At 52.0% G+C, this 27641-nt stretch overlaps 2 protein-coding genes across 10 annotated transcripts; one reads left to right on the top strand and one right to left on the bottom strand.

The window, feature by feature from the left end:
• Positions 1–394: 394 nt before the first annotated feature.
• Positions 395–25477, bottom strand: CNTROB (centrobin, centriole duplication and spindle assembly protein). Of its 9 annotated transcripts, none has more exons than XM_042914901.1 (19): positions 24263–25477; positions 23438–23522; positions 23133–23214; positions 22504–22660; positions 21497–21613; positions 21172–21288; positions 20511–20609; positions 19086–19322; positions 18585–18731; positions 6041–6174; positions 5403–5528; positions 5098–5260; positions 3723–3981; positions 2343–2497; positions 2027–2090; positions 1726–1911; positions 1510–1642; positions 1178–1230; positions 395–940 (listed from the first exon to the last, which is right to left on the bottom strand). In XM_042914901.1, exons 1-19 carry the CDS (start codon positions 24542–24544, stop codon positions 894–896), a joined length of 2643 nt encoding a protein of 880 aa, XP_042770835.1. In that variant the 5' UTR covers positions 24545–25477; the 3' UTR covers positions 395–893. The 9 variants fall into 9 exon arrangements, with proteins under 9 accessions (XP_042770835.1, XP_042770832.1, XP_042770831.1 ...); XM_042914898.1 differs by having other exon boundaries at positions 1158–1230; positions 18591–18731; XM_042914897.1 differs by having other exon boundaries at positions 1158–1230; positions 24263–25476.
• Positions 25478–25576: 99 nt separating this feature from the next.
• Positions 25577–27283, top strand: TRAPPC1 (trafficking protein particle complex subunit 1). The gene is made up of 5 exons (XM_042914907.1): positions 25577–25664; positions 25774–25872; positions 26028–26098; positions 26455–26593; positions 26894–27283. Exons 2-5 carry the CDS (start codon positions 25774–25776, stop codon positions 27020–27022), a joined length of 438 nt encoding a protein of 145 aa, XP_042770841.1. The 5' UTR covers positions 25577–25664; the 3' UTR covers positions 27023–27283.
• Positions 27284–27641: the final 358 nt, after the last annotated feature.

The following is a 27641-nucleotide window of genomic DNA, read 5'->3' as shown; positions in this document are numbered from 1 at the left end:
CACCGCCCTCCACATGCAGGGGCACGGCCAGCCCCGCAGGGCCGCAACTGCTGTCCTCGCTGCCCTCAGCCAGGTCCCTGGGTGTCGTCCTGCAGTTTGAGCTCAACTCTACTCCGCGCCCTTAAGGGTTTGTGCTGTGAGGCCGGGGCCTCCCAGGTGCACGTACCTGTCGTGTTTTTTTCTTCAATATTGTTTCTTTGCTCGCTTTGGGGAGTTCGAGGCGGCAGGTCTTGCAATAGTGGCTTTTCCTTCTGGCCCGCGGTCTAGTCCGTAACCCGCCTCCTGGAGCCGGAGCGCACGGTCAGGCTGCACCCTGCTAACGCGGTCCGCAAGGGTCACTGCTTCTCAAGGCCAAAAACCTCCCCACGAATCAAGTTTTTACTCAGACTCTTCATACCATTAACTTACTCTTTTATTAAAAGTTTGTCTGTTCTGATGATCAATACAAACTTGCTTTAGAAAATGTGGAAAATATAGAAATGTCTGAAGAAGAAAATTAGAATCATCCATAATTCCACGCCCAACCACAGCCAATCACTCCGTATGCTCCGCTCGTGACACGCGGGGCCTAAGCTCACGGAGTGTTCTCAAAGCCAGCCAGAGGCGGGCTGTCTTCGAAGCATTCGTGTCTTTTCCCCCGAAGAGAAAACAAACGTGTATGTAACATGTAAAAAACATACTCAAATAGAATGAGGTTCCTTTACAAAGTAGCTTCTTATAAAATCTCCATTTTGTCAAATTCCGAGGAGTCAGAGACCCGAACACAGACTCTGGAACGTTTATTAGGAGAAGAGCAGACAGGGCGAGGGGCTCATCTCCAGATGCCCCCCCGACTCCTCGTGCTGCTGGGGGCCTGGTGCCCGCCCTTCCTGCGTGCGGGAGGCTTGTCCGTCCTAGGGGCTGCAGCAGCCAGGCGGCGAGGGAGAGCCTGGGAGGGGATCTGGGAGGCGAGGGAGGAGAGAAGGGGGTCAGCCTCCCCACCACCCCAGAAGGGCACCGTGCATGGAGAGGGCCACAGTCAGCCAGCCAAGGGGAGACCACGCTACAGAAGACAGACAGGAAACAGAGGTGAGGCAACAGACAAGGAGCCGGCCGGGGGAGGAACCAGTCGGTGAGGGCCCTCGCACGCCCCTCGCCCCCGCCTCACTTTCCCTCACCTCTTTCCGGGGGATCTCACCCAAGCGGGAGTCCGTGTTCCTTCTGGGGACATTATCCCCTCGGCTGTCCGTCCTGCCACACAAATGGAGGGTGAGGACGGGGGGCTCCCCGACGGCGGAGGGAAAGCTATTCCCCAGTCTCTCGGGAAGAAGAACAAACAGTGGAGGGAGCAGCAAGTCGCAGAGGAAGAGAGGGGACGGCTGGGCCTCCGCTTGCCCACACCGGCTGCCCCGGAAGAGAACAGACGCCTCTCGGTGGACAGCACCCAACCCTCCCTCCCCTGCCTGGGCCGTCTCCCGCGGGTCCAGGCTCCATCCATCTAACCCTCCTGCCCTTGCTCCAGGCTGGTACCTGCCGTGTTCCTGCCTCTTCAGGTAGAGCAGCAGGTCCTCAGCGGGCAGAGCCCCCCAGCCCCGAGCTTGGTACAGTCGTAGCAGCTGCGACACGTCCATCAGCTGCCGCGCGGGTGCGAGCCCGTCCCCACCTGAGGCGCATCGGTGACGCTCGTCACGCCAGGGCCCTCGCTCCGCCTCCCCGGGCCCCGCAGCCGACACCTTCCCTCCTCACCTCCCGGCCGCTCATCTCGCTCTGGGGAGCCCGCCCGGAGGCCGCTGCTCTGTGAATGGCTTGAGGGAAGCTCGTGAGCCCGGAAGAGACTGGACGCCATGGCCAGGGGCACTTTAGTCTTATGAACAGGGGGCGGGAGGTGTGGCACCTGCGGGGCCTCCTCCCAAGATGGGACAGTCAGGGGGCCTAGCGAAAGGCAAGAGGCGCAGGGCTCGGGAAACAGAGCAGGAGCCGAGAAAGCCCTATCGCCTCGCCTCCGTTAGGCTCTCGCACCTCCGCGGCTCCCACCTTCCCCACTCACCAGACTTCGGGGGCAAAAGCTCAACAGAGGGGGCCTCGCTGCTCTGCGGTACTATCTCCAGCAGCTGGGGGGACAAGACAGTGAGGCTCCCTGAGGACCAGTGAAGAAAGAGCCCTGGGAATGTGAGGGAGGCAGAGGGAAGAAAGGGCCAGGGATGGCCGCCTTCCAGAACTTAGGCGATGGGAATCTAGACAGACCGCGAGAGAAGCTGTCAGTCCCGAAAGGCGGCTGCAGCCACAGTCCTGGACTCCTGGAGGGGAGAGAGAATGAGGAAGGGGAGAAGGAAACGAGGTAGGATGGGTGGGCCCTCGCTTACCTGGTGCAAAAAATGTTTGAGGCCGTCCAGCTGGGAAGGGGGCTGCAGCCCCGGCTTTAGGAAGCCGTCCCCGTCGGATCCAGGATCTTCCTCAGGGAACGGCCGCTCTGGGCGGTGATCAGGGTGGAAGGCGCCAGCGGTAGAGAAAGCCCCGGCTGGAAAGCGAACCGGCCCAGCGTGTGTTGTGCGGGGAGGGGACTCCTCCACAAATCAACCCTCCAAATGCCCCCAAGGAAAGAGGCCCAGTAACGTAAGAGGGCATCACAGCTGGGGGAGGACAACCAACGTTTAGAACAGCTGGAGAGAGAAGGTTGGGGGGCAACTGGCAGGTGGCACAGCTGAGTTCCACAAAGTGTGGACCAGGAGAGAGCTGTGGGGCTCAGGCTCTAAATAAATTAACCCCACCATCAACTCCTCGAAGTAGAGAAACCAATACTCAGAATGGCTCACGATGAACAGACATGTTCTGGTCCCCCTCACCAGAACACGCCCTCATTCTTTTTAATTATGGTTACACAACTTTTGGATTTAAAATCCTGATGGAACTCAGCCCTCATTCTTCACTCGACCTGGTGGTCATGTTTGCACCACGCAGGGCGTCCCCATCCACCCAAGTCGCAGCTGAGCCAGGGAGAGCCACATTCAAGGTCAGCCAGTCCAAGAAGTGGTCACCAACCCATCACATCACCTCTCCTTGAACTGGACCCAAGAAACAGAGACACCGAGGTCTCTAGAAGGTTGTCTAAGGCCCCCCAGGGGGCTCAGTTGGTTGTGCCTGACTCCTGATATTGGCTCAGGTCATGACCTCATAGTTTGTGGGTTCGACCCCCACGTCAGGATCTGTGCTGACAGTGCAGAGCCTGCTTCGGATTCTCTCTCTCGCTCTCTCTGACCCCCCGCCCCCAACTCACTCACACGCATACGCACACACTCGATCTCCAAATAAATAAACATTTAAAAATTTAAAAAAAAAAAAAAAAAGATGGTCTAGAGTATCGGCTGGAGTGTCACAGCTGGTCAAACCCACATGCGAACCAACGTCACAAGAGCAAGACCTGAGAGAGAGTGCTGGTCTACCAGCGGAAGATGTGCGGGGAGAGGCAGAGTCAAGGGCCTGGATGGCCCCAAATCAGCCTGGAGAACGCCCCTGGTCCCGACGCCAGCTCTCCTGAAGTCCAGTGACATCCGATCCCCGTGAGTTCCCACTCCCTTTACTTGAGCCAACTTGAGTGGATTTCGGCTCCTTGCACCTTATGGTCCCCGAGACATCTGGGGAACCAAGCACTCAAGCCCCGCCCAGACAGACAGGGAGCTGGGTCAGAGGAGCCAGTCAGGCAGTGCATGTACAGGGGGCACCCCAGTGACTCTGTCCCCCGTTACCAGAGGTAACAGACGAAGTGAGGCCCGGCTTTGGCTCCAGGGGCTGGAAGGAATGCTGGCTCTGGAAAGGGGGGCCCAGCAGGGGGCTCAGGTCTGGGGAGGGGCTGCGGAGAACCCGCGGTGGCTGTTCTGCCCCAGCTTCCCGGCTCTGCTGCAACACGGGCTTCAGGGCCACGGCCACGGGAGGCCGAGTCCAGAGCCTCCTCTCGCCCTTCTCTGGCTCCTGAGGCCCAGGGCTGGAGGGGCTGGTGGTGGGGACCTGGGCACAAGACAGACACAGAACAAGGATCAACGCCCTGTGCATTTAAGGAGACAAGATGTGGCCCAGACGCTTTGATTACAAACTTAAGATTCCAAATAAGAGGAGGTTTGGTAACGTCTATCAAATTTCTATCAAAGTTAAAAATGTGTACTTTCGACCTTAAACTTCCATTTCTAGGACTTTAGGGAGATGCCTGCACGAAGGCATGGTTGAACGGTATTTGAGAACTGCTGAGTAGAAACAGAATACAGGAAACGACTTTGATGTTCACGACAAACACGTGGTCAAATGAAAAGTCGCACAGCCACGTGGGGAAGGCCCCCCACTGAGGGCGGGGTGTGCACACAAGTCAGGAGCAGAGGCTGCTTCTGGGGAGAGCGGAGCGTGCCCAGAGACCGCGGTGCAGGGCAGGATGGAGATTACGTTTCACTGTGCACCTCCTTGAACTGTTTGGATTTCTGTTTTTACCACGTGCATATTATTGTCTATTCCAAAAAATATTTTCGCTTAAAGATAAAAATCTCGTAATTATGAGAAGGAAGTAGGAGATGCCAACATAAATAAGAAGGGTTGGGGAGAGGGGCGCCTGGGTGGCTCCGTCGGTTAAGCGTCTGATTTCGGCTCAGGTCATGATCTCACGGTTTGTGAGTTCGAGCCCCACGTCAGGCTCTGTGCTGACAGCTCGGAGCCTGGAGCCTGCTTCGGATTCTCCCTCTCTCTGCCCCCCTCCCCTGCTCACACTCTCTCTCTCAAAAATAAATAAACATTAAAAAAAATTAAAAAAAAAAAAAAGAAAAGAAAGAAGGGCTGGGGTGAGACCCCCCCTCCCCTACTCTGGGGCAAGACTGGGCGACAATTCTCGGCCCTTCGCGTCATAACTCAGCGGCCACCCGGCAGGACTGGTAGCAGGTACCACTCACCCCCCCCCCCCCCCCCCGGGCTGGGGGGAGACAGCCGTGCCCAAGGCGAGGGGTCAGTGGGGGCGAGCCGTGACCGTGGCAAAAAGACCTCTGAGGAGGCAGTTCCTCTTCGAGAAGGTACACAGGCGGGCCCCCCTCCCCCCGGGCAGGCCCTAGGACAGAACTTAGCAGCGGGAGAGCGGGCCGTGCGTACCGGGAGGTCCGGGGGCAGGGTGGTGGCGCCGAGCAGCTGGCTGGCCTCTGCCCAGTGGGCCTGCAGCATGGCCTGGAGCCGCCCCACCAGCTCAGCGCGCCGCTCCTCCAGCCGCCGCTGGCCGCTCTGCAGCTCCCGCACCCGCGCCTGCTCCCGGGCCAGCCTGACGAGAGACGGGGCAGGGGGCGCGCGGCCTCTGAGACAGCGGGCCAGGCGGCGGGGGTCCGGTGGCGGCGCGCACAGGCCCGCAGGGGCGGGGCGGGGGGAGCGGGCTCCGGGCTGGCAGGGACCCGGCGGGACGGTACCTGAGCTCGTAGTCCTGCGCCACCTGCTGCTGCCTCTCCTCGCGCTCCGCCATTTCCACCTTGAACTGGGCCAGCTGGGCGGACAGCTCCTGCTGGTGCTGTCCGCTCAGGTCCTGCAGCTGCTTCCTGGGGGGACGAGGGGGAGGAAGGAGGACCGAGTCCGGAGACGAACGCCATCAAGGGAGAAAAGGCGGAAGGCGTGCGTGTGACAGGCCGAGGCGTGGTGGGTTCGGGAAAGGGGGAAGGACAGAGCTGGCGTGTTGGGACGGGGACCCCGGGAGCAGTCGCCGCGGCGAAGATTTATGGGACGGTGATTCACTGAAGAGGCATTTTTCCAGAAAAATCCAGGAGGGGAGAAGGGATCTGGCACAGGAGGAGGTTCGAGGCCTCGGGGCAGCTCTGGAGACGGCACAGGTCACAGCTCGGCACCGTCCCCACCAAGGCCAGGGGGCTGGAGATCTGTCGCACCCGCCAGGTATGGGCCCCCGCGCCCTCCCCACACGGTCGACGGCGGCCCTGCCCCGGACACACGCGGTCCGGGCCCGACGGCAGCCAGCAGGCTGGGAGCCAGCAGAGGGACCGCAGGGGATATGGACGTGTGACGTCGCCCGCCAGGGGCCCCGGTGCGGGCCGCGCACCTGTGACGTTCCCGCAGCGAGGCCACCTGCCGCAGGCCGCTCTCCTGGGCCTGAGCCAGCCGCTCTGTCACCCGCTGCTCCAGCCGCACGGCCAGGTCCGACTCCAGCTGGACCCGCTGGCTCTCGTACCGGGCCTGGTGGTGAAGGAGGGTGAGGCGAGGGCTCGGTTCCCGGGACGGAGGGCGCCAGGCGACAGAAAGCCCACCGACCGGCACCCCCCTCACAGGCCTGAGGGCCGAAGAACAAGACTTCTGTCACGAGGACTCAAAGAGGACCCCTTTCCTCCCGGGGCCACGAGGTCCTCCCACACCACGCACGTGGCACACACAAGTCGAGAGGGCCGTGGGCAGAAAAATCTACACGTAGCGAAAAGAAAGGTGGGGCAGGATGACGAGACCTCTCGTGTGTCCGAGGCGGCCCAGGGCCTGACGCTCGGCGGGCGCCCGGCAGGAGGCACCGTCCCGTCCTCCTAAAGCACAATCAGGCTGCGGCACGGTCTCCGGTTTGTCACCTCACAGTCCTCCTCCCGCTCGCTGAAACCGCGTTTCCGCTCACAGCCGTTCACGACGAGGACCCTAATTCTGAAGTCCCACAGAGGCTGGGTCTCAGCCCATCCGGTGATGTCTCTGGAACACCTACCACCCACGTCCACCTTTCCTTCCGAAGCCACGCTCCCGACGCCACAGCTCCGTGACCCCGTTCTGACTGCTCCTCGGCCCCAGCTGCCCAGAAAGGTCCTCAGTCTTCTTCCTGACCACACAGCAGCTGACGCTCCGGGTCACGTGTCAGTAATAAACACGTGGCCTCTAGGCCATATTTTTTGCTACTGTTTCTACCCTAAAACACTTCCTAATCTGTCTTTAGTTGGGCCTTTCTTCCAGGCTTTAAGCCCACTCACACAGAGGCCTACTGAATATGTGTATTTGGATACACCCCAAATAAAACATTCGAAGTGTAGCTCGTTTGGTTTTCCACTCTCAGTCCTTTCCCTCCTAGGATGTATTTCGTGCCTTAGTTCGTGGCACGGCTCTCCACCGAAACCACCAAGCCATCTGAACCCAGAGTCATCCCGGACCCCATCCTGCTTCTTTCCGCCTCCAACCGGCTCGTTCCATTCTACTTCCTAAACGCTAGCAAATTTACTCCTCACTCGCTACTACAGTAATTCAGTATGAGTTCACGTCTCGCTGATCTCCTCACGTCTATTCTACCCTCCACCCTCAGTCACGTCGGCCCCAGCAGATCTCGCACTTTGTGCCTGAGTGAATATTCCAGAATACAGATGGGCTCAACTTATCTCCTTGTTTGAAACCGTCCAAATGCCCCCCCCCCCCCCGGCCTGAAGAATAAAGTTCTGGCTGCTTGAAATGGCTTACACGGCCCTTCGTGTCTTCCTGCCGCCCACCCCCCTCCCCTCTCCCAGACAGTTTCCAATCCTGCATCAACCCTTCGCAACAACACACGTTCTTTTCTGTGTTTAGTTTTTAAAAATTGTGGGGAAGAGGGCGCCTGGGTGGCGCAGTCGGTTAACCGTCCGACTTCAGCCAGGCCACGATCTCGCGGTCTGTGAGTTCGAGCCCCGCGTCAGGCTCTGGGCTGATGGCTCGGAACCCGGAGCCTGTTTCCGATTCTGTGTCTCCCTCTCTCTCTGCCCCTCCCCCGTTCATGCTCTGTCTCTCTCCATCCCAAAAATAAATAAAAAACGTGGAAAAAAAAATTAAAAAAAAAAATTGTGGGGAAGAAAGCCCCACATCGTATAAAACTTACCTTCTTACAAGCTGATTTTTATTTTTGTTTTAGAGAGAGACAAAGCGAGTGCAAGAAGGGGAGAGCGACAGAATCTTGAGCAGGCTTCACGCTCAGCGCGGAGCCTGACTCAGGGCTCGATCCCACAACCCTGAGACCATGACCTGAGCCAAAATCAAGAGTCGGACGCCCAACCGACCGAGCCACCCAGGTGCCCCCCTAAATTCTTCTATTGGACAATTTGATATATACTCCCTGTGGGCCGACAATTCCACTTTAAGGAATCTATCCTACAGAAGGGGTGCCAAACATCTACTTGCAATCATGTTCACTGCAGTGCTGCTCTTAAGAGTGAAAAAACCGGAGTCAATGTAGACTTCTCATAGAAAGGAAAATGCTTAAGAAAACTATGATTCACCCATTCATTGAGACATTATACAACTCTTAACAATCACAGTGTATATCTATCTGTACTAACATATTCCCTCATGTCTATAACAAACTCTCCAGTGCTGGGGGTGGAGGAAGGGAGAGAGAGGGACAGTGAACCAGACAACAAACATCGTAAAATGTCAATGGGTGAATCTAAGAGCCATTCGTTATACCATTCATGCAACATTTCGTTGAGACAGAAATATTTCAAAACAAAAAGCTGTGTGGAATACACATACGTAATTTTTTAAAAAGACCATGCTCTCTGATCACAAAGTTAAGCTATAAATCAACAATAAAATATAAAAAGAAAAAGCCTGTATGTTTGGAAATAACCCAGGAGGTCAAAAATAAATCGTATTTAAAAATCTGCATATTATTCAGAACCAAACAGTAAGGAAAATACCATATAGGATAAGTTGTAGGATGCACTTAAATGAATACTCATAGAGAAACTTAGAAAAGACTGGAAAAGAATAAGCAAGCATCCATCTTAACAAGATTTTTAAAACAACAACAGAATAAAACCAAAGAAAAAAGTTAATTCTCTGAAAACTCATTCAATTCAACTACAACAAAGATGATTTTAAAAAGAAAGGATGAGAGAAATGACACAAGAGAACACTATCAGGAAAGAAAGAGTAGAAAAGATGCCAAGGACGTTAAAAAAATAAAATTAAGTACAACTTTAAGTCGATAAATTAGAACGTTTAGACTAGATGGATATACAGAAAGAGAGAGCCAAAAATAATTCAAGAAACAGAAAGCCTAAATATTTCCATAAACGTTAAAGAAACGACATTGGCCGTCAAATATCAAATATTCAGGAAACACATATGAGGGCAGCCGGCTGGCTCAGTTGGTTGGGCACCTGACTTCAGCTCAGGTCACGATCTCACGGTCCGTGAGTTCGAGCCCCATGTTGGGCTCTGTGTGGACAGCTCAGAGCCTAGAGCCTGCTTCAGATTCTGTGTCTCTCCCTCTCTCTGCCCCTCCCCTGCTTACACTCTGTCTGTCTCTGTCTCTCAAAAATAAGCATTAAAAAAAAATTTTTTTTTAATGTGTAAGAATTTAGAAACAGCAGCGCCTGGGTGGCTCAGTCAGTTGAACATCCAACTTCAGCTCAGGTCGTGATCTCATGGTTCGTGGATTCAAGCCCTATGTGGGGCTCTGTGCTGACAGCTCAGAGCCTAGAACATGCTTTGGATTCTACGTCTCCCTCTCTCTCTGCCCCTCCCCCAAACACGCTCTGTCTCTCTCTCAAAAGTAAATAAACATTAAAAAAAAAGAAGAAAAGAAACACATATGAAATCCAACCTTACAAGCTACTTTAGAGTACAAGACTGGCATGAGATCTTCACATTCCTAATACTGGCAGGGGAAGTTGTTCAGGAGAGTGTGTATATACATATATATATATATATATATATGTATATACACACACACACAGATATACATATACATATATATACATATATATGTATATACATATTCACACGTATACATATATATGTATATGGCTATATGTATACGTATATATACATATACATGTGTGTATATATATGTGTGTATGTATACGTATGTATGTGTGTGTATACATATATGTACGTGTATATATATATATATATATATATATATATATACACGTACATATATATCTCCCTAAAAAGCACCAAAGATGTACCAGCATGGAATTACTAGGCCAAAGCAAAGGGAAATGGGCACCTAGCCAGGTTAGCCAGCAGGGTAGACAGTCACTTTTGCCCTGGAGGTATCTGCCTATCCGGTCTGGACTGTCTTTCAAGAGCACATGAACAGAAATCAAAGGCCAAGGCCCATATAAGTTGATATCTAAGTGGAGACCCTCCCCACAATAAATTGAGACTCTAGTATGTTTCATCCTCAGGATGAAGGTGAACAGAAGTAGAACAGCCTATACGAAAGTAAAGCTCAGCTTTAATCATAGAGCGATCCCAACCTTTAAAATGTGGTTTAAATCCTGGTTTTGTAGTGTCTTTCAGGTAGAAGCAAATGCAAATCTTCACTGCAGGCCTCAATTTATCCCCACAATCTTTCAAATACAAAGTTCCAACATACGATCAGAAATAAAGAGAACCCAGGGCACCTGGATGGCTCAGTCGGTAGAGGGTCCATCTCTTGATCTCAGGGTCATGAGTTCAAGCCCCACACTGGGTGTGGAGCCTACTTAAAATTAAACCAAAAATGGAAGGAAGGAAGGAAGGAAGGAAGGAAGGAAGGAAGGAAGGAAGGAAGGAAAAGAAAAAGGACCCGAGGAAATTCCATGGGAACCAGCAAGAACAAGAAACAACAGAAAAGGATCCTCAAACATTTCAGATACTGAAATTATTATCTACAGATAATACAACTATTTAAAGTAATCGAAGACAAATGTGAAAATATCAGAAACCAAGAAACTATGAAACAGTAAAATTTGAAGATAAAAAGAGAACTTTGTAAAATGAAAAAGTACGATACATACAATTAAAACCTCAGTCAGTAAATTAGACAACGTTGAACAGAGATTTAGTGAACTGGAAGATAGGAAATTATCCAGAGTGAGCATGAAACACAAAAGATGTGAAATATAAACCGAACAACAAGATCTAGGAGGAGAGCTAAGGTACATTAGCTTTAATCAGGTTCCAGAAACAGATGGCAGAGACAATGGAGCAGAGGCAATGCAAAGATAATGACTGAGAATTTTCCAGAACTGATGAAAGACACCATACTGATTCAAGAAGCCAAATGAATCCCTAAAAAGATGTGCATATATGTGTGTATATATATATATATATATATATATATATATATATATATATATGCATGCACCCAGGTAAAACATAAAAACTACAAGGAGAAAATTTTAAAAGTAACAGTGGCCAACTGGTAGCTGACTTCTCAACAGCAATAATGAAAGTCAGGATGGTATTTTCTATATGTTGAAATAACTACCAACCTAGAATTCTACATCCAGGAATTCCTTCGAAAATGAATGTGAAATAAAGACGTTTTCAAACTAAAATAACTAACCGAAAACACACACATACACATACACACGAGAGATTTTTTCCACCAAGAAAAAGATCCAGATAGGAGGTCCGAGGTCAGAGAAAGTTAGAACAGCAAAGAAAATAGTAAATAACATGGACCCCTCTAAATGACTGTTGACTTTAGAGAACAACATTAATAATGTTGTATGGTGTTTTTTTTTTTTTTTTTACTTGAAACAGAATTTAAAAACAGCGATGTCCCAGAAAACAGCAGGGTAGGAAAATGCAGGGGTCGGTCCTTCTGCTGAAACATCTTCAAGAAGCTGAGAAAAACATGATCAAAATCCACTATTTGGGAATTCTGGAACCAGATCAGACACTTAAGCAACCAGGAGAGTGCTTGCCGAAAGCAGAGGCTGCTGAACTCTGGTACCAGCGCTGATATCCCCCAGCGCTCAGCCGCTCCGCAGCCATGGAAACTGTAGTCCGGGAAACTAGAGTGGCTGGCTGAAGCAGGGGGGAGTAAGGACCCTGCCCTCCAAAGACGTGGGGTTGGGTGTCTTGATCAGTTTGAAGGCTCCCTGAGGAACCAGACCAAACAAACACCTTTCTTTTGCGTGCCTTGGGCTGCAGAGGCCTCCCTGGTGGCATCAATTAGAAGACTCAAAGAGGGGCGCCTGGGTGGCTCAGTCAGTTAAGCGTCCAACTTCGGCTCAGTGATCTCATAGTTCATGAGTTTGAGCCCCATGTCAGGCTCTGTGCTGACAGCTGGAGCCCGGAGCCTGCTTCAGATTCTGTGTCTCCCTCTCTACCCCTCCCCGCCCCCCCAATAAATAAACGTTAAAAAATTAAAAAAAAAAAAAAGATTTAAAGAGACATATATACTTATTTGGGAGAGGAATCCAGACATTTAAGAAAATCTGTCAAGTCACAGGCTAATCACACAGATAACAGAACAGAATTGTCAGTCACCACACATAACAAGAAATACAGACTTTGCAAAAATAATTTGAAAAAGTCACTAAACAAATGAATGGCTGTAGCCATCAAAAGAAATCCAGGGAGAGAGAGAATATGATTTCCATAATTACATTATAATATTCAAAATGTCTAGTTCTTGGGGCACCTGGGTGGCTCAGTCGGTCGAGCGTCCGACTTCGGCTCAGGCCATGATCTCACGGTCTGTGGATTCGAGCCCCGCGTCGGGCTCTGTCCTGACAGCTCGGAGCCTGGAGCCTGCTTCAGCTTCTGTGTCTCCCTCTCTCTCTGCCCCTCCCCCGCTCATGCTCTGTCTCTCTCTTTCAAAAATAAATAAAAACATTAAAAAAAAAAGTCTAGTTCTCAACAACAAATTACAAGATGTAAAAAGAAACAGGAAAATATGACTCATTCAAAGGAAAAATAGAATTAGAGGCACCTGACTGCTCAGTTGGTAAAGGAGGTAACTTTTTATTTATTTTGAGAGAGAGGGAGAGTGCACACAGGTGGGACAAGGGCAAAAGAGAGAGAGAGAGAGAGAGAGAGAGAGAGAGAATCTCAAGCAGGCTCCATGCTGTCAGCGCAGAGCCCAATGCAGGGCTCAAACCCACGAACAATGAGATCATGACCCGAGCCAAAGTCAGGCGCTTAACCCACTGAGCCACCCAAGGTACCCTGAGCATGCGACTCTTGATCTCAGGGTTGTGAGTTTGAGCCCCATGTTGGGTGTGGAGATTGCTTAAAACTAAAAATTTTAAAAATAAAACACAAAGGAAGAAGAGACTCTGGCAGGAACATTTCCTGGAGAAGCCCAGACACTGGAATTATTAATCAAAGACATTAAGTCAACAGTCTTAAATATGCTCCGTGAACTATTTGGACGGCAAACTGAAATCGGAATGATATAGGAGCAAATAGAAAACCTCACCAAAAAGACGTAAGTTATGAAAAAGAACCAAACAGAAACCCGGGGAGCTGCGAAGTACAACTGATGATACGAAAATTTCCTTAGATGCCACCACATACGCTTACTGAAATGACCAAAACCCACTGAGCACAACCTACGTTGGAGAGAGTGTGAGCAGCGGGAACGCTCACTCAGTGCGAGGGCAAAAGGGTACCGCCCCTCCGGAGACAGTGCGGTGGTCTCTTTACATACTCTTAGCATATGATGTAGCAACCACGGTCCTTGGGATTTACCCAGAGGAGCTAAAAACTTAGGTCCGTGCCCAAGCCTGCACACGGATGTTTACAGCAGCTGTATTTATTTTTTTTTAAATTTTTTTTTAACGTTTTATTTATTTTTGAGAGAGACAGAGACAGAGTGCGAGCAGGGGGAGGGGCAGAGAGAGAGGGAGTCACAGAATCCGAAGCAGGCTCCAGGCTCCGAGCGGTCAGCACAGAGCCCGACGCGGGGCTCGAACTCACGAACCGTGAGATCACGTCCCGAGCCGAAGTCAGACGCTTAACCGACTGAGCCACCCAGGCGCCCCTACAGCAGCTTTATTTATAACTGCCAGAAGTCAGAGGCGGTCAGATGTCCTCCAGCAGGTGCATGGATAAATGAGCTGTGGTCCAGCCAGACAGCGGAATATTATCCAGCACTAAAAAGGAACGAGCTCTCAAGCCTTGAAGAGACGCAGAGGAAACTTCAATGCGTAGCACTAAGTGAAGCCAGTCCGAAAAGGCTACAAGCCATTTGATTCCAACCGTATAGCATTCTGGGAAAGGCAAAACTATGGAGACAGTAAATAGGTCAGTGGTTGCCAGGGGTCGGACGGAAGACGGGATGAACAGGCAGCGCACAAAGGATTTTTAAGGCAGTGAAACTACCAAGTACAGTACTGTAAAGGTGGATACGTGTCATTATAAATTTGTCCAAACCTATAAAATGTACAAGACCAAGAGAAAACCCTAACGTAAACTATGGACTCTGTGTGATAGTGACGTGTCAGTGTAGATTCACGGATTGTAACAAACGCGCTACGCTAGTGGGGATGTTGACCATGTACAGACACAGCCATGTCCCTGCGGAGGTAGGGGGGATGTGGGAAGTCTCTGTGCCTTCTGCTCAACATTGCCCGGAACATAAAACCGCTCTCAAAAATAAAAGCTATTAAAAATTCACTGAAGGGGCTCAATGGCCGATCTCAACAAGAAGAAGAAAGGGCCATTGAACTTGAGGATAAGCAGTTGAAGTTACCCAAACTAATGAGCAGAACGAAAAAACAACTGAGAAAAATGAACAGGGCCCGAGGGACCTGAGGGACATCATACCAACACCTGCAACAGCGACGTCCCAGAATGATGAGAGAGAGAGAGAGAAAAGGGAACAGAAAAACATTTTTTTGAAGAAATGGCCAAAAACTTCCCAAATTTGGTAACAGACATAAATCCACCCAGTCCAGAAACTCAACAGTCTCTAAGCACAATGAACTCAAAGAGATCTGCACTACCACACGTCACACTCATACTGTCAAGAGTCAAACGGAGAAAGTGCGAGAAGGACCTTGTCACTTACAACAGCACTTCAGTAATACAGCTGATGTCTTGTAAGAAGTGAGAGAGCCCAGAAGGTAGTGGAATGACATATTTAAAATGCTGAAAGAAAATCACATCAACCGTCAACTAAAAAAAATCCTTCAAGGGGCTCCTGGGGGGCTCAGTCAGTTGAGCATCTTGACTCTTGCTATCGGCTCAGGTCACGATCCCAGGGTTGTGGGATCAAGCCCGGTGTCAGGCTCCACACTGAGTGTGGAGCCTGCTTGGGATTCTCTCTCTCTCCCTCTGCCCCCTTATCCCTGCTCGCTCACATGCTCTCTCTCCCTCTCTCTCCTAAGTAAACATTTAAAAAAAATCCTTCAAGAATGAAGGAGAAATTAAGGCATTCTCAGATAAACAAAAGCTAAGAGCACTCATTACTAGCAAACCTGACCTATAGAAACATGCTGAAGGGAGTCCTGTAGACTAAAATGAAATGAAATTCAACAGTAACTTGAAGCTCTATGAATAAATAAAGAAAAGTGGTAAAGGTTACTACATAGGTAAATGCAAAAGTCTGTATTACTGTACTTTCTTTGAAAAAAAAAATGTTTTTTTAATGTTTATTTTTGAGAGGGGGGGAGGGGCAGACAGAAGGGGGGAGACACAGAATCTGAAGCCGGCTCCAGGCTCCGAGCTGTCAGCACAGAACCATGAACGGTGAGATCATGACCTGAGCCAAAGTCGGACACTTAACCGACTGAGCCATCCAGGCGCCCCGTGTATTACTGTACTTTCAGTTTGGAACTTTTTTCCCCTATATGATAGAAAAGGCGGATGCATAAAACAGTAATTACAAATCTGTGTCAATAACACCATGAAAGCAGAGGGACACAGATGTGTAGCAACAGTGATCACTGACTATGGAAACTAAGGCTAGTATTATTCAAACTGGGTTACTGTTAAGATGGTAATTGTAATCCCAAGGTAATCATTAAGAAAACTTCTAAAATGTACAGAAAAGGAAAAATGAAGAGAATCAAAATGGTACACAAAATATCAATGTACCTTAGAAAGGCAGTAATGGAGGAATTGAAAAAACAAAAAACAAAAACCAAGCAGGACACACAGAAAACAAATAGTTAAATGGGAGAAATAAGTGATTCTTTCCCAGTAATTACTTCAAATGGAAATGGATTAAACTTTCCCATTAAAAGGCAGAAACTGGCAGAATGGATTAAAAAACAAAACGTAATCCACCCATATGTTGTCTGGATTACAAACTCACTTTAGATACAAAGACACAAAGAGGTTGTAAATAAAAAGATGAAAAAAGACAGTCCATGCAAATAGCAACCAAGTGAGCTAGGGTGGGGGCTATGTTATCATTAGACAAAAATTTAAGCCAAAAAAGTTACATCAGGAAGACATAACCATATAAACATATATGCATTTAACAGAACCCCAGATTATATAAAGAAAAAATGGACAGACTTGATGGAAAACATGGACAGTTCTACAGTAATAGCTAGAAACGTCAACACCTCCCTTTCGATAATGGATAGAACAGAGGCACGTGGGTGGCTTAGCCAATTAAGAATCCAACTCTCGGGGCTCCTGGGTGGTTCAGTTGGTTAAGTGTCCAACTTCGGCTCAGGTCATGATCTCGCGGTCTGTGCGTTCGAGCCCCACACCAAGCTCTGCACTGGTGGCTCGGAGCCCAGAGCCTGCTTCGGATTCTGTGTCTCCCTCCCTCTCTCTCTGCCCCTCCCCTGCTTGTGCTTGCTGGATCTCTCTCACATAAAAATAAATAAACAAACATTAAAAAAAAAAAAAAAGAATCCAACTCTTGATTTTGGCTCAGGTCATGATCTCATGGTTTGTGGGATTGAACCCCACACCAGGCTCTGCGTGGAGCCTGCTTGGGATTCTGTCTCTCCTTCTCTCTGTCTCTCTCTCTCAAAACAAATAAATAAACCTAAAAAAAAATGGATAGAAGAATATGAAATCAAGGGCTTGAATAGTACTAGAGCCAGGCACTATTCTGGGATTCAACAACAAAGAGACAAAAACCCTTGCCTTCAAAAAATACACAAGATTTTAAAGTACAGTATGTAGTGTATTAGGAGAAAGATCAAGCAGGGAAGGGGAACAGGACGGTGAGAGGTTGCACGTTTTACTCAGCGTGGTTGGGGACCTCACTAACAAGACGACATCCGAATGAAGAGTAGTTCTCCTGTCCCCCAACTATCACTTAGCATGCTACTTCGAGAATCGTGTGCCAGACAGACTCCCGCTCTAGCTGGCGAGCTCCTGCGGGCCTGGACTGCTCCCAGCTCCCAGCACGGAGCTTGCGCAGGGGCAGTTCGGCAGGCTCAGTGAACACACACCCGCCAGGTCAGAAGGTGACAGCAGCTTACAAACAGCTACAGAACGGAACTAACACCCTTGGTCGTTCAGGACATTGGTTTCCATGCGGTCGGCCCGCCAACTCAAGCGGCTGGGTGCAAAGTGAAAGGAGTTTGTTTTTCCAAACACAGGTCTCGCTGACCGAGAAACTGGGTGTATCCCCTTAGGTCAACCGTTAATAAGGAAAACCTCGCAGACTGACCTGGTCTCAGATCCTCATTAATCTTCCCCTAACACACATTTTACACACACAGTGGTCCCCTCTCATCCATGGTTTCCCTTTCGGCGGTTTCAGTCACCCGCGGTCGGGAAGCAGGTGATCCCCCTTCGGACGGTATCGTCAGGTCAACAGAGGCCTCACACTGTGTCACAACGCCTGTGCCATCCACCTCCTTCACCCCATCCCGGGGCATTTTGTCATTCCCCCATCCTCACAAGAAGGGTGAGGGGCGCCTGCGTGGCTCAGTTGGGTAAGCACCAACTTTGGCTCAGGTCACGATCTCGCAGTTCATGGGTTCGAGCCCCGCGTCGGGCTCTGTGCTGACAGCTCAGAGCCTGGAGCCTGTTTTGGATTCTGTGTCTCCCTCTCTCTCTGCCCCTCCCCTGCTTATGCTCTCTCAAAAGTAAACAAACTTTTTTAAAAAATTTAAAAAAGGGGCGCCTGGGTGGCTCAGTCGGTTAAGCGTCCGACTTCAGCTCAGGTCACGATCTCGCGGTCCGCGAGTTCGAGCCCCGTGTCAGGCTCTGGGCTGATGGCTCAGAGCCTGGAGCTTGCTTCCGATTCTGTGTCTCCCTCTCTCTCTGCCCCTCCGCCATTCATGCTGTGTCTCTCTCTGTCTCAAAAATAAATAAACGTTAAAAAAAAAATTTTTTTTTTAAAAAAGAAAAAATTAAAAAAAAAAAAAAGGAGAAGGGTGAGTGCAGGACATTAAGATACTTTGAGAAAGTGAGAGACGACATTCACATGACTTTATTACAGTACGTACTTAGAAGTGTTCAATTTTAAAAATTTTTTTTTATTTTGGAGGGGCAGAGAGAGAGAATCCCAAGCAGGCTCCACACTGTCAGCCAGAGCCCGAGTCGGGGCTCCAACTCCCCGAACCCCGAGATCCTGACCTGAGCCAAAATCGAGAGTCAGACGCTCACCCGACTGAGCCGCCCGGGCGCCCCATGAGCGTTCAACTTTATAATGAGCTACTGCTGTTCGTCTCTTACTGTGGCTACTCCGTAAAGGAACCCCCGTCGCAGGTGCGTGTGGGCAAGAAACCCGGGGCACACACGGGCTTTAGTCCCACCTGGGGTTCCAGGCACTGCATCCTGTGATTGGGGGTGGGGGGAGCTGCTGTAAAAGCAGAAGCCGAGGTCAAGATTCTAGTTAAAACCGGGAGGAGCGTTCGCCAGGACTCCTCTTGGGAGTCGTGAGTCCCTGTGCCTCAGACCCTCCTCCCCTAAGCAGGAAACCCGCCCCAGACGCCCCGCCCCCTGACCTGTACCAGGCTCATCTCCAGCTGCAGCGCATCCCTCTCCCTCCGGGCCGTGTCCAGCTCGCCCTCCAAGCGCCGCACCTCGGACTGCGCCAGCGCCAGCTGCTGCTGGGCCTCCCGCGCTGCCTGGGCCTCCCTCTGTGTGTTCCCCTGCGGGAGGACATCAAACCTAAGGACGCACCGCGTGTCCCCGCGCCCCGTTGCCCCTGGCCCCGCGTCAGCCTCCCCCACCCTAAAACCCAAGCTGCTTCTCTCCCTTTCACATGTGACTGCTTCCTCATCTGTCCCAGCTCACTCTTCTGCCGTCCGTCCGTGTGGTGGCCGCCCCCCAGCCCTTCGCGCCCCTAACACCCTCAGCCTTGTCCCCTAACACCCTCAGCCTTGTCCCGCGGCGACAGCCCTGCGCTCTCCGCGCCAGTCCCTTACACGCCACATTCCGACATCGCGCCTCATCCCGCTATCTGGCCCCGCACCTGCTCCCTCTTCCCCGCCTGCCACTCTTACCTTCTCCTGCTCCAGCTGGGCCTGCACGTCGTCCCGCAGCGCCCGGTGGCGCTCCTCCAGCTGGCGCTCCTGCTCGGCCCACGCCTGCCGTTCCCCTTCCAGGGCCACCTTCAGTGTCTCCAGCTGCCGGTGCTCACTGAGCTGCCCGGCCCGGGCCTCGTCCCGCTCCTCCTGCAGAGCCCGGCACCGCTGCTGTTCCAGCTCCAAGCTCAGGGTCAGAGCCTGCCTCTCCTCCTCCTATGGCCCCAGGGGAAACCAAGGTCCTTACGAGCCCGCCCGACGCCAGCAATCTGTCCCCTCACCCCACACAGAGGACCAGCGCCCTGAGAATTACGTCCACGAGAAACACAGCAGTTGGCCAGCCCACGGGATTAGGATATAGTAAATAAGAGCTTCTGTTCCGGAACTAGGTACATCTGGGTTCAAATCTGTCCCTGCCTATGCATTCTGAGGCACGCGTCTCAATCTGCAAAACGGCATCATGCCAGGGTCTACCTCGTGAGGATTACGGTGCAAAGCGCACAGGAAGTAATTAGCACGGGGGCCCGGCACACGGTGAGCACTCCGTACACAACAGCCATCGCTATCATCATCAAGAGAAGTTCCACGGAGACCAGAAAATCCAGCCCGCAAAGTCACGTCCCAGCCAACCAGCACCCATCACCCATACTGTTGGACAAAGCCTGTTAAGATGAGAAGTACCAAGGGCGCCTGGGTGGCTCGGTCGGTTAAGCGGCCGACTTCGGCTCAGGTCATGATCTCGCGGTCCAAGAGTTCGAGCCCGCGTCGGGCTCTGGGCTGACAGCTGGGAGCTCAGAGCCTGGAGCCTGTTTTGGATTCTTTGTCTCCCTCTCTCTGTCCCTCCCCCACCCGTGTTCTCTCTGTCTCTCTCACAAATAAAACATTAAAAAAAGTAATAAAAAAACTTAAAGATGACAAGTACCAGCCTGCACGTAGCAGGCACGTGTCATGCACACAGTGAGTTCCAAACCTGGCTGCTCGTTCACGTGGGTAATCCTCTTGTCACTTCAGCAGTAAGAAACCTGATGGAGTCTCGTCCCACACCCGGCTTCGCCATGCCCTACGCTACAGTTCCCAAGCCTGGCTGAACAAAATCAGCTAGGAAACTGCTGAAAACATTTAGGCTCCCAGCCCCACCATATGCCCACTGAATCAAAACCCCTGGCAGTGGGTCCCAGAAATCTACATTTTAAAGTAATCCCCCAGGTAATTCTAACGAGGAAATAATTTGCCGAGTCTCTTCAGCTGACTTGGTGGCAGAGCCCTGTTTGCAGAACAAGTGTTCTAAGATCGGTCTTTGGGAAACACTCCCCCAGTGCAGCTCCCACAACCCGCCAACGGCAAGCACCCCTCCAGAAGTAATTAGCGGCTTCCACCGGAATCAACCCAGTCCAGCATTCTCACCAGCGTCTCTCTTTCCCGTTGCTGCAGCCTGGCGCCTTCCTGCTCACGACTCAGGGCCTCCATGGCCTCAGAAAGGCTTTGCTCCAGGTGGGTTACTGTCTTTCAGGGACAGGGGGACACAAGACAGGGGAACTGACGAACTCATAGTTCAAAAAGCGTCAATGAGATAGACTTTAAAAGTAAGACCTGGGGCACCTGGGTGGCCCAGTCGGTTGGGCATCCGACTTCGGCTTGGGTCACGATCTCGCGGTTCATGGGTTCGAGCCCTGTGTCGGGCTCTGTGCTGACAGCTCAGAGCCTGGAGCCTGCTTCAGATTCTGTGTCTCCCTCTCTCTCTGCCCCTCCCCCCACTTGTGCATGCTTTCTCTCTCTCTCTCTCTTAAAAAATGAATAAACATTAAAAAAATTTTTTTAATAAAAAAAAGAAAATGAAGACCTAACTAAATGACTTGGGGGCCAAAGAGAAGACCACAGGGTGTGGGGAAAGCCGGGAAGACACAGATGAGGCAATTCTGACAGTAAAAATGGTGAAAAGAGAGCAGATCGGTTTCTGCAACCCTGGCTCAATCGGTCGGGAACCCTGCTTCGGAGCTACTTCAACCCCCTTCCACCTGCCAATCTGTGACCCCGGTTCTAGTGCCTTCTGATCCAGGTTGCCCACCTCCTGCTGCTTGCTTCTGGTGAGTTCGGCTGCCTGGCGTTCCTCCTGGAGCCCCCGAAGGACCTCTGCCCGCTCGGCTTCGTGCCGGTTCCAGCCCTCCACCACGCGGGCCAGGGTCTCAGGAGAGGAGAGTCAGATGGCATTTCAAAATCATTGTTTTGCCCTCTTTCTGCCCGCAGGAGCAGGGTCAACAGCCACCTTCTCCCAGGATCGGGAAATCCACACCGGGCCCCAGCTCCCAGAGTGAGCAGAGAAATGCCGGCCGGCCACCCCGTTTACTCTTCCCCCCATGGAGAGCCCCGCCCGCATTCTGCTCCCCTGGCACCTTGTCCAACTGCTCGATCATAACATCTTTCTTGCGGTCGGCAGTCACAGCCACAGCTAACTGTTGCTGAAGCTCCAGCACTCGGGTCTGGAGGCTCTGAATATGGTGCTCGCAATGCTGGGAAGAAGGGTGACAAGTGGGGGTGACCGTCCCTAAGCTGACCAAAGCATCAAACTTCCCAGGTCTTCTCGGTGAACACGGGCTGGACACAGGGAGCTTGGGTCCCCAGAACAGAGGAGGTTTGGAGAAGAAGAATCAGGAATTCTGGTGCAGGAAACCTGAAGCCTCCAACGCCTTCCCCTACCATCTCAGGAGACAGGGGCTTAGCTTCCAGGCTCTTCCCTTTCCTGGCCCTCCCGAGAAGAATTCCCATGAACCCTCTGGCAGCAGCGCGACAGCCCACACGGCAAAGAGCGGGAGGTCACTCCTGCCTCAAGAAGTTCATCGGGCACAGTGATGAAACACGGCAAAGACAGGAGAAAGCCTTTCATCCATGCCCAGGTGACTTAAGATCAAGGAAGAGACAACACAACCAGTGATTCTGACGCTTCCTCTGCCTAGTCCCTCTCTCTGCCCACCTCAGAGAGGCTGAAGATAAAGCTTGCTAGGTCACCAATACCTGTAAAGGCTTCGCACAAGCTAGCGAGGCTTGTGCATTCACCACGCGCTTATGCGACATTGCTTTGCTTCGCGTCAGGCATGTTCTAGACCTTAGGAAGACAGGGCGGAACGAGATAGGGTATGGCCCTCACGGAGCTTAGATTTCAGAGGGGAGGAATGAGATACATCGGGCTGTGGTAAGCAGCTACATGAAGGAAAGAACAGAGCAACCCGACTGAACGCCAGGAGGAGGAATGTGCCATTTTAGGTCAGATGGGCAAAGACGACCACCCTGAAGGGCCACTTGAGCAAAGTCTCGGCTTGCAGGCCCTTAACCCTCAGCCCTGTTCAGCACCCGGCCTATTTCTAATCGTTGCTGCTTTCAAAAGGAAGCCTCGGTAACTCACCTTGCGACGGGTATGCTCTGAATCCAGGGCATCCCTCAGGCCCTGGAAATCCGGGGGATTGAGCGGGGGTCCTGGCCGAAGACTGGCATAGCGGGGAAACAGCTCCTCCAGGGCTTGGGCCGAGCTGGACGGAGATAAGTCTTGCAGGGGCCGGGTGCTGAGCAAACCAGGTGGAGAATGTCAGGGTGGGGAAAGCTTTTGAGATCCCCTAGTCCAACCGTGACGTTTTACAAACGTGGAAACTGGAACTCAGAAAGGGCAAGAGACTTGCCCAAAGTCACGGAGCTAGACAGTGACAGGGCCCTCAACAGCACTTAGGTCCTGTGATTCACTCTCTAGCGCTCCTTCCTGCACACCACGCTCCCTGCAGTAGCAGTCGTAGCAGAAAGAAGCTGACTCTTCCGGGGGAAGAAGGACTAGAGGCTGGGAGAGAGCCAGGTACCAGGCAGGAGATGCCCACGTTCCTGAAGTAAAGGAGTTAGAAGCCAGGAGAGAAAGGATGAAAACTGAAAGGTGAGGGACAAGCATCTTAGGTCCTTAAGAGGTTCAGAAGCAGGAAGGAGAGAATTATGGAACGGAACACTTGGCTTTCCAGGCAAGCAAGTGAGCAGAACCCAAGGGGGACTCACTTCAGCAAGGTGGCTGTGCTGTCACTGTCAAAGGAGTCCTCTTCTCGTCTCTCTGAGCCAGCACCTGGAGTGAGGGGGTCCCCTGCAGGCAGCCAGAGGGACCCCAGAGCCAGGGTCAGGTAAGACTTTGGAACGGGGACCACTTGAAGGAGAAGAGAGGAGAGGGCCTTCCTTTCTACTGCACCCACTCCTCTGGCCCCTCTCCCAAAGAACCGGAGCCTCTCCTGAAACCTGAGTCTTCCTTTCTCCACCTTCTCCCGCCCCTTACGTCTGTGCACTTCTTCATGGTCAAGGGGTTTACTCACGATGGGCTGTATCACGGGAGGTCTGGAGCAAGCTCTGAAGTTGACCCCGAACACTTTCCATCTCAAAGATATGCTTCGAACCATCCTAGGGGGAAAGAAAAAAAAAAAGCAACATGAAAATCAGATGCGCACTGAAAAACCTATGTCCGACCTACCGCCAGGGCAGATGGCATCCGGTACCCCCCGCCCCGCCAACCCAAGAATTTTTACTCCGGCACCTGGGAGAGCTAAGAAAAACAGAACGGACTCAACTCAAACGTCTGCAGAAGCCAGACAAGTAGTGGGAATGAATTAACCAGGCACATTAAGACAAGACTGGGGAGGATGCTTGTCAGCTAGAGAGCAAACCTCTTCTCCGAAGACCGTACAGTCCGTGGCGAGAGACCCAACTGGTCTGCAAATTGTTTACGACACTTTTTCTAGCCAACACGTGTAACTACCCTTTCTGTAGCACGTGTGATTGATCAGGCTGTGTTTTAATGATTTAGATGCCGAACTTGACACCATACAATCAAAATAGCTTTGAGCTGGGAGGAGCTTAGCACGTTTTGCTGTCCTTATCCTCACTCTTAGTGCCCGGGGGGGCCAATCAAAAGCACAGTGCAGGTGTCTCTGACCAAAACACACCAGTTAAGTTTCACAATTTCCCCAAGTATGGTGTCCCCGGGCCACTCTCTGCCTCATAAACATTTGCTCCCAGGAACGAGCCTAAAGGACTCTAGTTAAAAGCAATGTGAAATCCAACAAGAGCGGTTCAAATCTCAGCAAAGCTATTTTTTTTTAACCACCTCCAATTCCAAGACCCTGGAGGTCCCCAACACACACCTCTCTCACCTTTTTCTTCAAGTTGTTCTCCAATCCAACTGACAAGCTGCGACTCAGCTCTTGGGCCAAGCCATCTAACATCTCATGAGGAGGTGGGGAGGAGGAGGGCAGATACAGCTGGGCTCGGGCTGTGGCCTCTGCCTGGCGACTGAGGTGCAAAGAAGCATAGAGCTGGGAGGTCACCTCAGAGGACATTTGGTTCAGCCCAGGAGCTTCTGATGAATCACTCAGGAGATCCTCAGCCCGGAGGGGTGAACTGGGAACCGTAGCTGATGTCGCCATGGGTACAAGGAAGAGACGACTGCAGACGGTACGGCTGGGAACTTCTGGTCCTGCTGTAGGACAGGCCAGGGGGGGAAGTACACGGAAGAAGAAGATTTGGGAGAAAGGAGGAAGGCTCCAAGCCAAGGATCCTTGGTGACTAACGGTATGGAGGCTTTCTGGTTAGAGGAAAGGTTTCTGGCGGTTTCCGAGGCCATGGGAGAGGGCAAAAGCATTTCCTTCCACAGCTCCTGGGAACGGTGGAAAAGGAGGGTGCAGCAAGGAGTGGGTGGGGACAGAAGACGGAGGAGCGACAGCACCCCTGCAGTTCCCTGGAGGGCTGAAAGCTGTGGATCAACTTCTGGCACCGGCCATCACCGGTCAACTGAACTCAACGTGCAAACTGAAACGGGCGCAAACCCAGTAAGGGCCTAACTTCCCTCTAGCCGCCTTATGTACCCCTCACCTGGTCCCGGTCTCGGAGAGGCAGGAACCTCAGGCTCCCCACCGGCTCACACCCCTCCGCCATGCACCTGTTCCACCCACGGTCAACCCTCTTGTATATCCCCTCCGACCCCTTCCGGCAAGAAAACCATAGTAAGTTTCCCTAGACTCCCTCCCTCCTCGCTCTCCCGAGAGAAACTTCGTAAACACTCGGTCACCTCCTCAGACGTCTCTAAAAGGCACGCCGCCCTCAAGCCTAGCCTGCGATCCTCTACCCCGACCACCCCTCGCGACTCCTCGCCACACCGCCGGACCTCAGCTCCCTCAGTTTGCCACGGTGCCGACAAGGGGCTGTCCCCCTCCCCTGAGCCCCGGTCCGGGAGACCAAGGACGCCTCCACACCCACCCTCACCGCCCTCCCTGCGCTCAAAACCGTTGGCAGCCTCCCGCCCACCGTCCGCAGCCCCGCCTCGCACGGCTTGATGACGTCACCAGCCCAGAGCTCTTCCTCGCAGCGGCTCGGACGGCTTCTGGAGCCCGGCAGCCCAAGACGCGCGTGCGCGGCTCCCGCGGCACGGATTGGCTGGGGGAAGTATGGGGCGGAGTTAGCGCCCCGCCACTGCTGTTGGGGAGCGGGTTGGGCGGGGCGCCGCAAAAAACCGGAAGTATCTAGTGACGGGCACGGGGAGCAGTTCCGGTGAGTCCGGGGGAGGGGTTCCCGCCAGCTGGGGGAGTCAGGGGCCGAAAGCTGGAGCACCGGGGCTGTGGGCGGTCTCGGAGCGAGGCTTACATTCCCTGCCCTGCAGATGACTGTTCACAACCTGTACCTGTTTGACCGGAATGGAGTGTGTCTGCACTACAGCGAGTGGCACCGCAAGAAGCAAGCGGGGATCCCCAAAGAGGAGGTGACGAGAGGGCCCCGCGCAATCCGGGTGACCTCGCATCTCCAAACGCACACAGTCCCGGCCCAGCCCTTCCTCTCCAAACCCCGGCTGGTTCCCACCCCTACGCCGTCTCCTTCAACAACCGAGAGCTAACTAACTCTGTCCCTCTCCCCTAGGAGTACAAGCTGATGTACGGCATGCTCTTCTCTATCCGCTCCTTTGTCAGCAAGATGTCCCCGCTAGACATGTACGCTGAGTCAAAAGGGATGTTGAGGGAAGGAGGGCCAGTCTTGGAAATTTGGGAGTGCGGGAGACTTTGTGGAGTGGAAGAGACATTGGACCCCAAGGGAGGGGAAGGAGACAGAGAGAGAGGGGCTGAGTCTGGAGCGAGAGTGCTGGGGCTGGCCAGAACGGGGGTGGGGAAGATCTGAAGGTAGAGAGGTTGCGTGCAGGGGCCGAATTGAGGGGTGAAAATGGGAGGTGTCTCTACCAAATGAGGCTCCTACAAATGAGGTGTTTAGGGAGTCCACCTAGACGAGATCTAAAGTATCTCTTTGGGAGAGATTATGCTCCCGTTCCTTAACGTCCTCATCATCTCTGCAGGAAGGACGGCTTCCTGGCCTTCCAAACTAGCCGTTACAAACTTCATTACTACGAGACACCCACTGGGATCAAGGTTGTCATGAATACTGACTTGGGCGTCGGACCCATCCGAGATGTACTGCATCACATCTACAGTGCGGTCAGTGCCAGCCCCTGGGACCCTTCCTTCCCCTAAAGCTCCTCAACAGCCAGGGCCACTTAGAGCCTCAAGACTCCTTCCGCTTCCCTGCCCTAATCTTACTGTATCATGGCTCTGTTGAAGTCAGGAGTTTCCTGGGGACCCTTTATGTCCTTAAACACCACTGCTTTCTCCTCAGGAAGGGCTTGACTCCCAGCCCTTAATCCTTTTGCAGTCACACACCCCTGAGGTTATATACTAGGTTTGGGGTTGAAAATAAGAAGTTACAAAGCCTGGCTCTAACACCCTTCCCCTCCATAGCTGTACGTGGAGCTGGTGGTGAAGAATCCCCTGTGCCCGCTGGGCCAGACTGTGCAAAGTGAGCTCTTCCGCTCCCGACTGGACTCCTACGTCCGCTCTCTGCCTTTCTTCTCTGCCCGGGCTGGCTGAAGGAAGCACTCTACCTCACCCGCCAGGAGAATCGCTGTCTGCCTGGGGCGCTGCCTAACCTGTTTGACGTGAGGGCTCCCACTGCATGCCCCTCTACCCCCTCAAGCTCCCCAGCAGCCCTCCCAGGACAACAGCCTAAAGCCCTCCCTGGTGCCCTCCTGGCCCAGGCAGGAAGCCCGCAGGAATCTTCACACCTCCAAACCAGGCCCTCTCCAGTTTTATCTCCTACCTGATGCTGCAAAAGTACAGAATAAACTTTTGGTAACCGTTTGCAGCCTAAGCGTGTCAGTTTGAGTGGTTGATTGGGGTCCTGCCCCACTCACGAAGGCATTAACCAGGATGGCCACATCCCCTGAGCCTGTAAAGGGGCTTTGTCATGGGTTATGTCCAGATAAACCCGTTGTGAGTTTAAAATGTCGTAAGTCGAAAATGCATGTAATACACCTACCAAACATCATAACATAGCCTAGCCTACCTCACATGTGCTCAGAACACTTACATTAGTCTATGGTTGGGCAAAATTATCTAACACAGAGCCTATTTTATAATAGTGTCGAGTAGGTCATGTGATTTATTTATGTTTTTATTTTATTTTTTTATTTATGTTTTTATTTTAGAG

This window comes from Panthera leo, chromosome E1 (genome assembly GCF_018350215.1).
Source record: "Panthera leo isolate Ple1 chromosome E1, P.leo_Ple1_pat1.1, whole genome shotgun sequence".
Taxonomy (NCBI): Eukaryota; Metazoa; Chordata; class Mammalia; order Carnivora; family Felidae; genus Panthera; species Panthera leo.
Note: the sequence above shows the minus strand (reverse complement) of the source record. Positions and strands in the feature narration are given on the sequence as shown.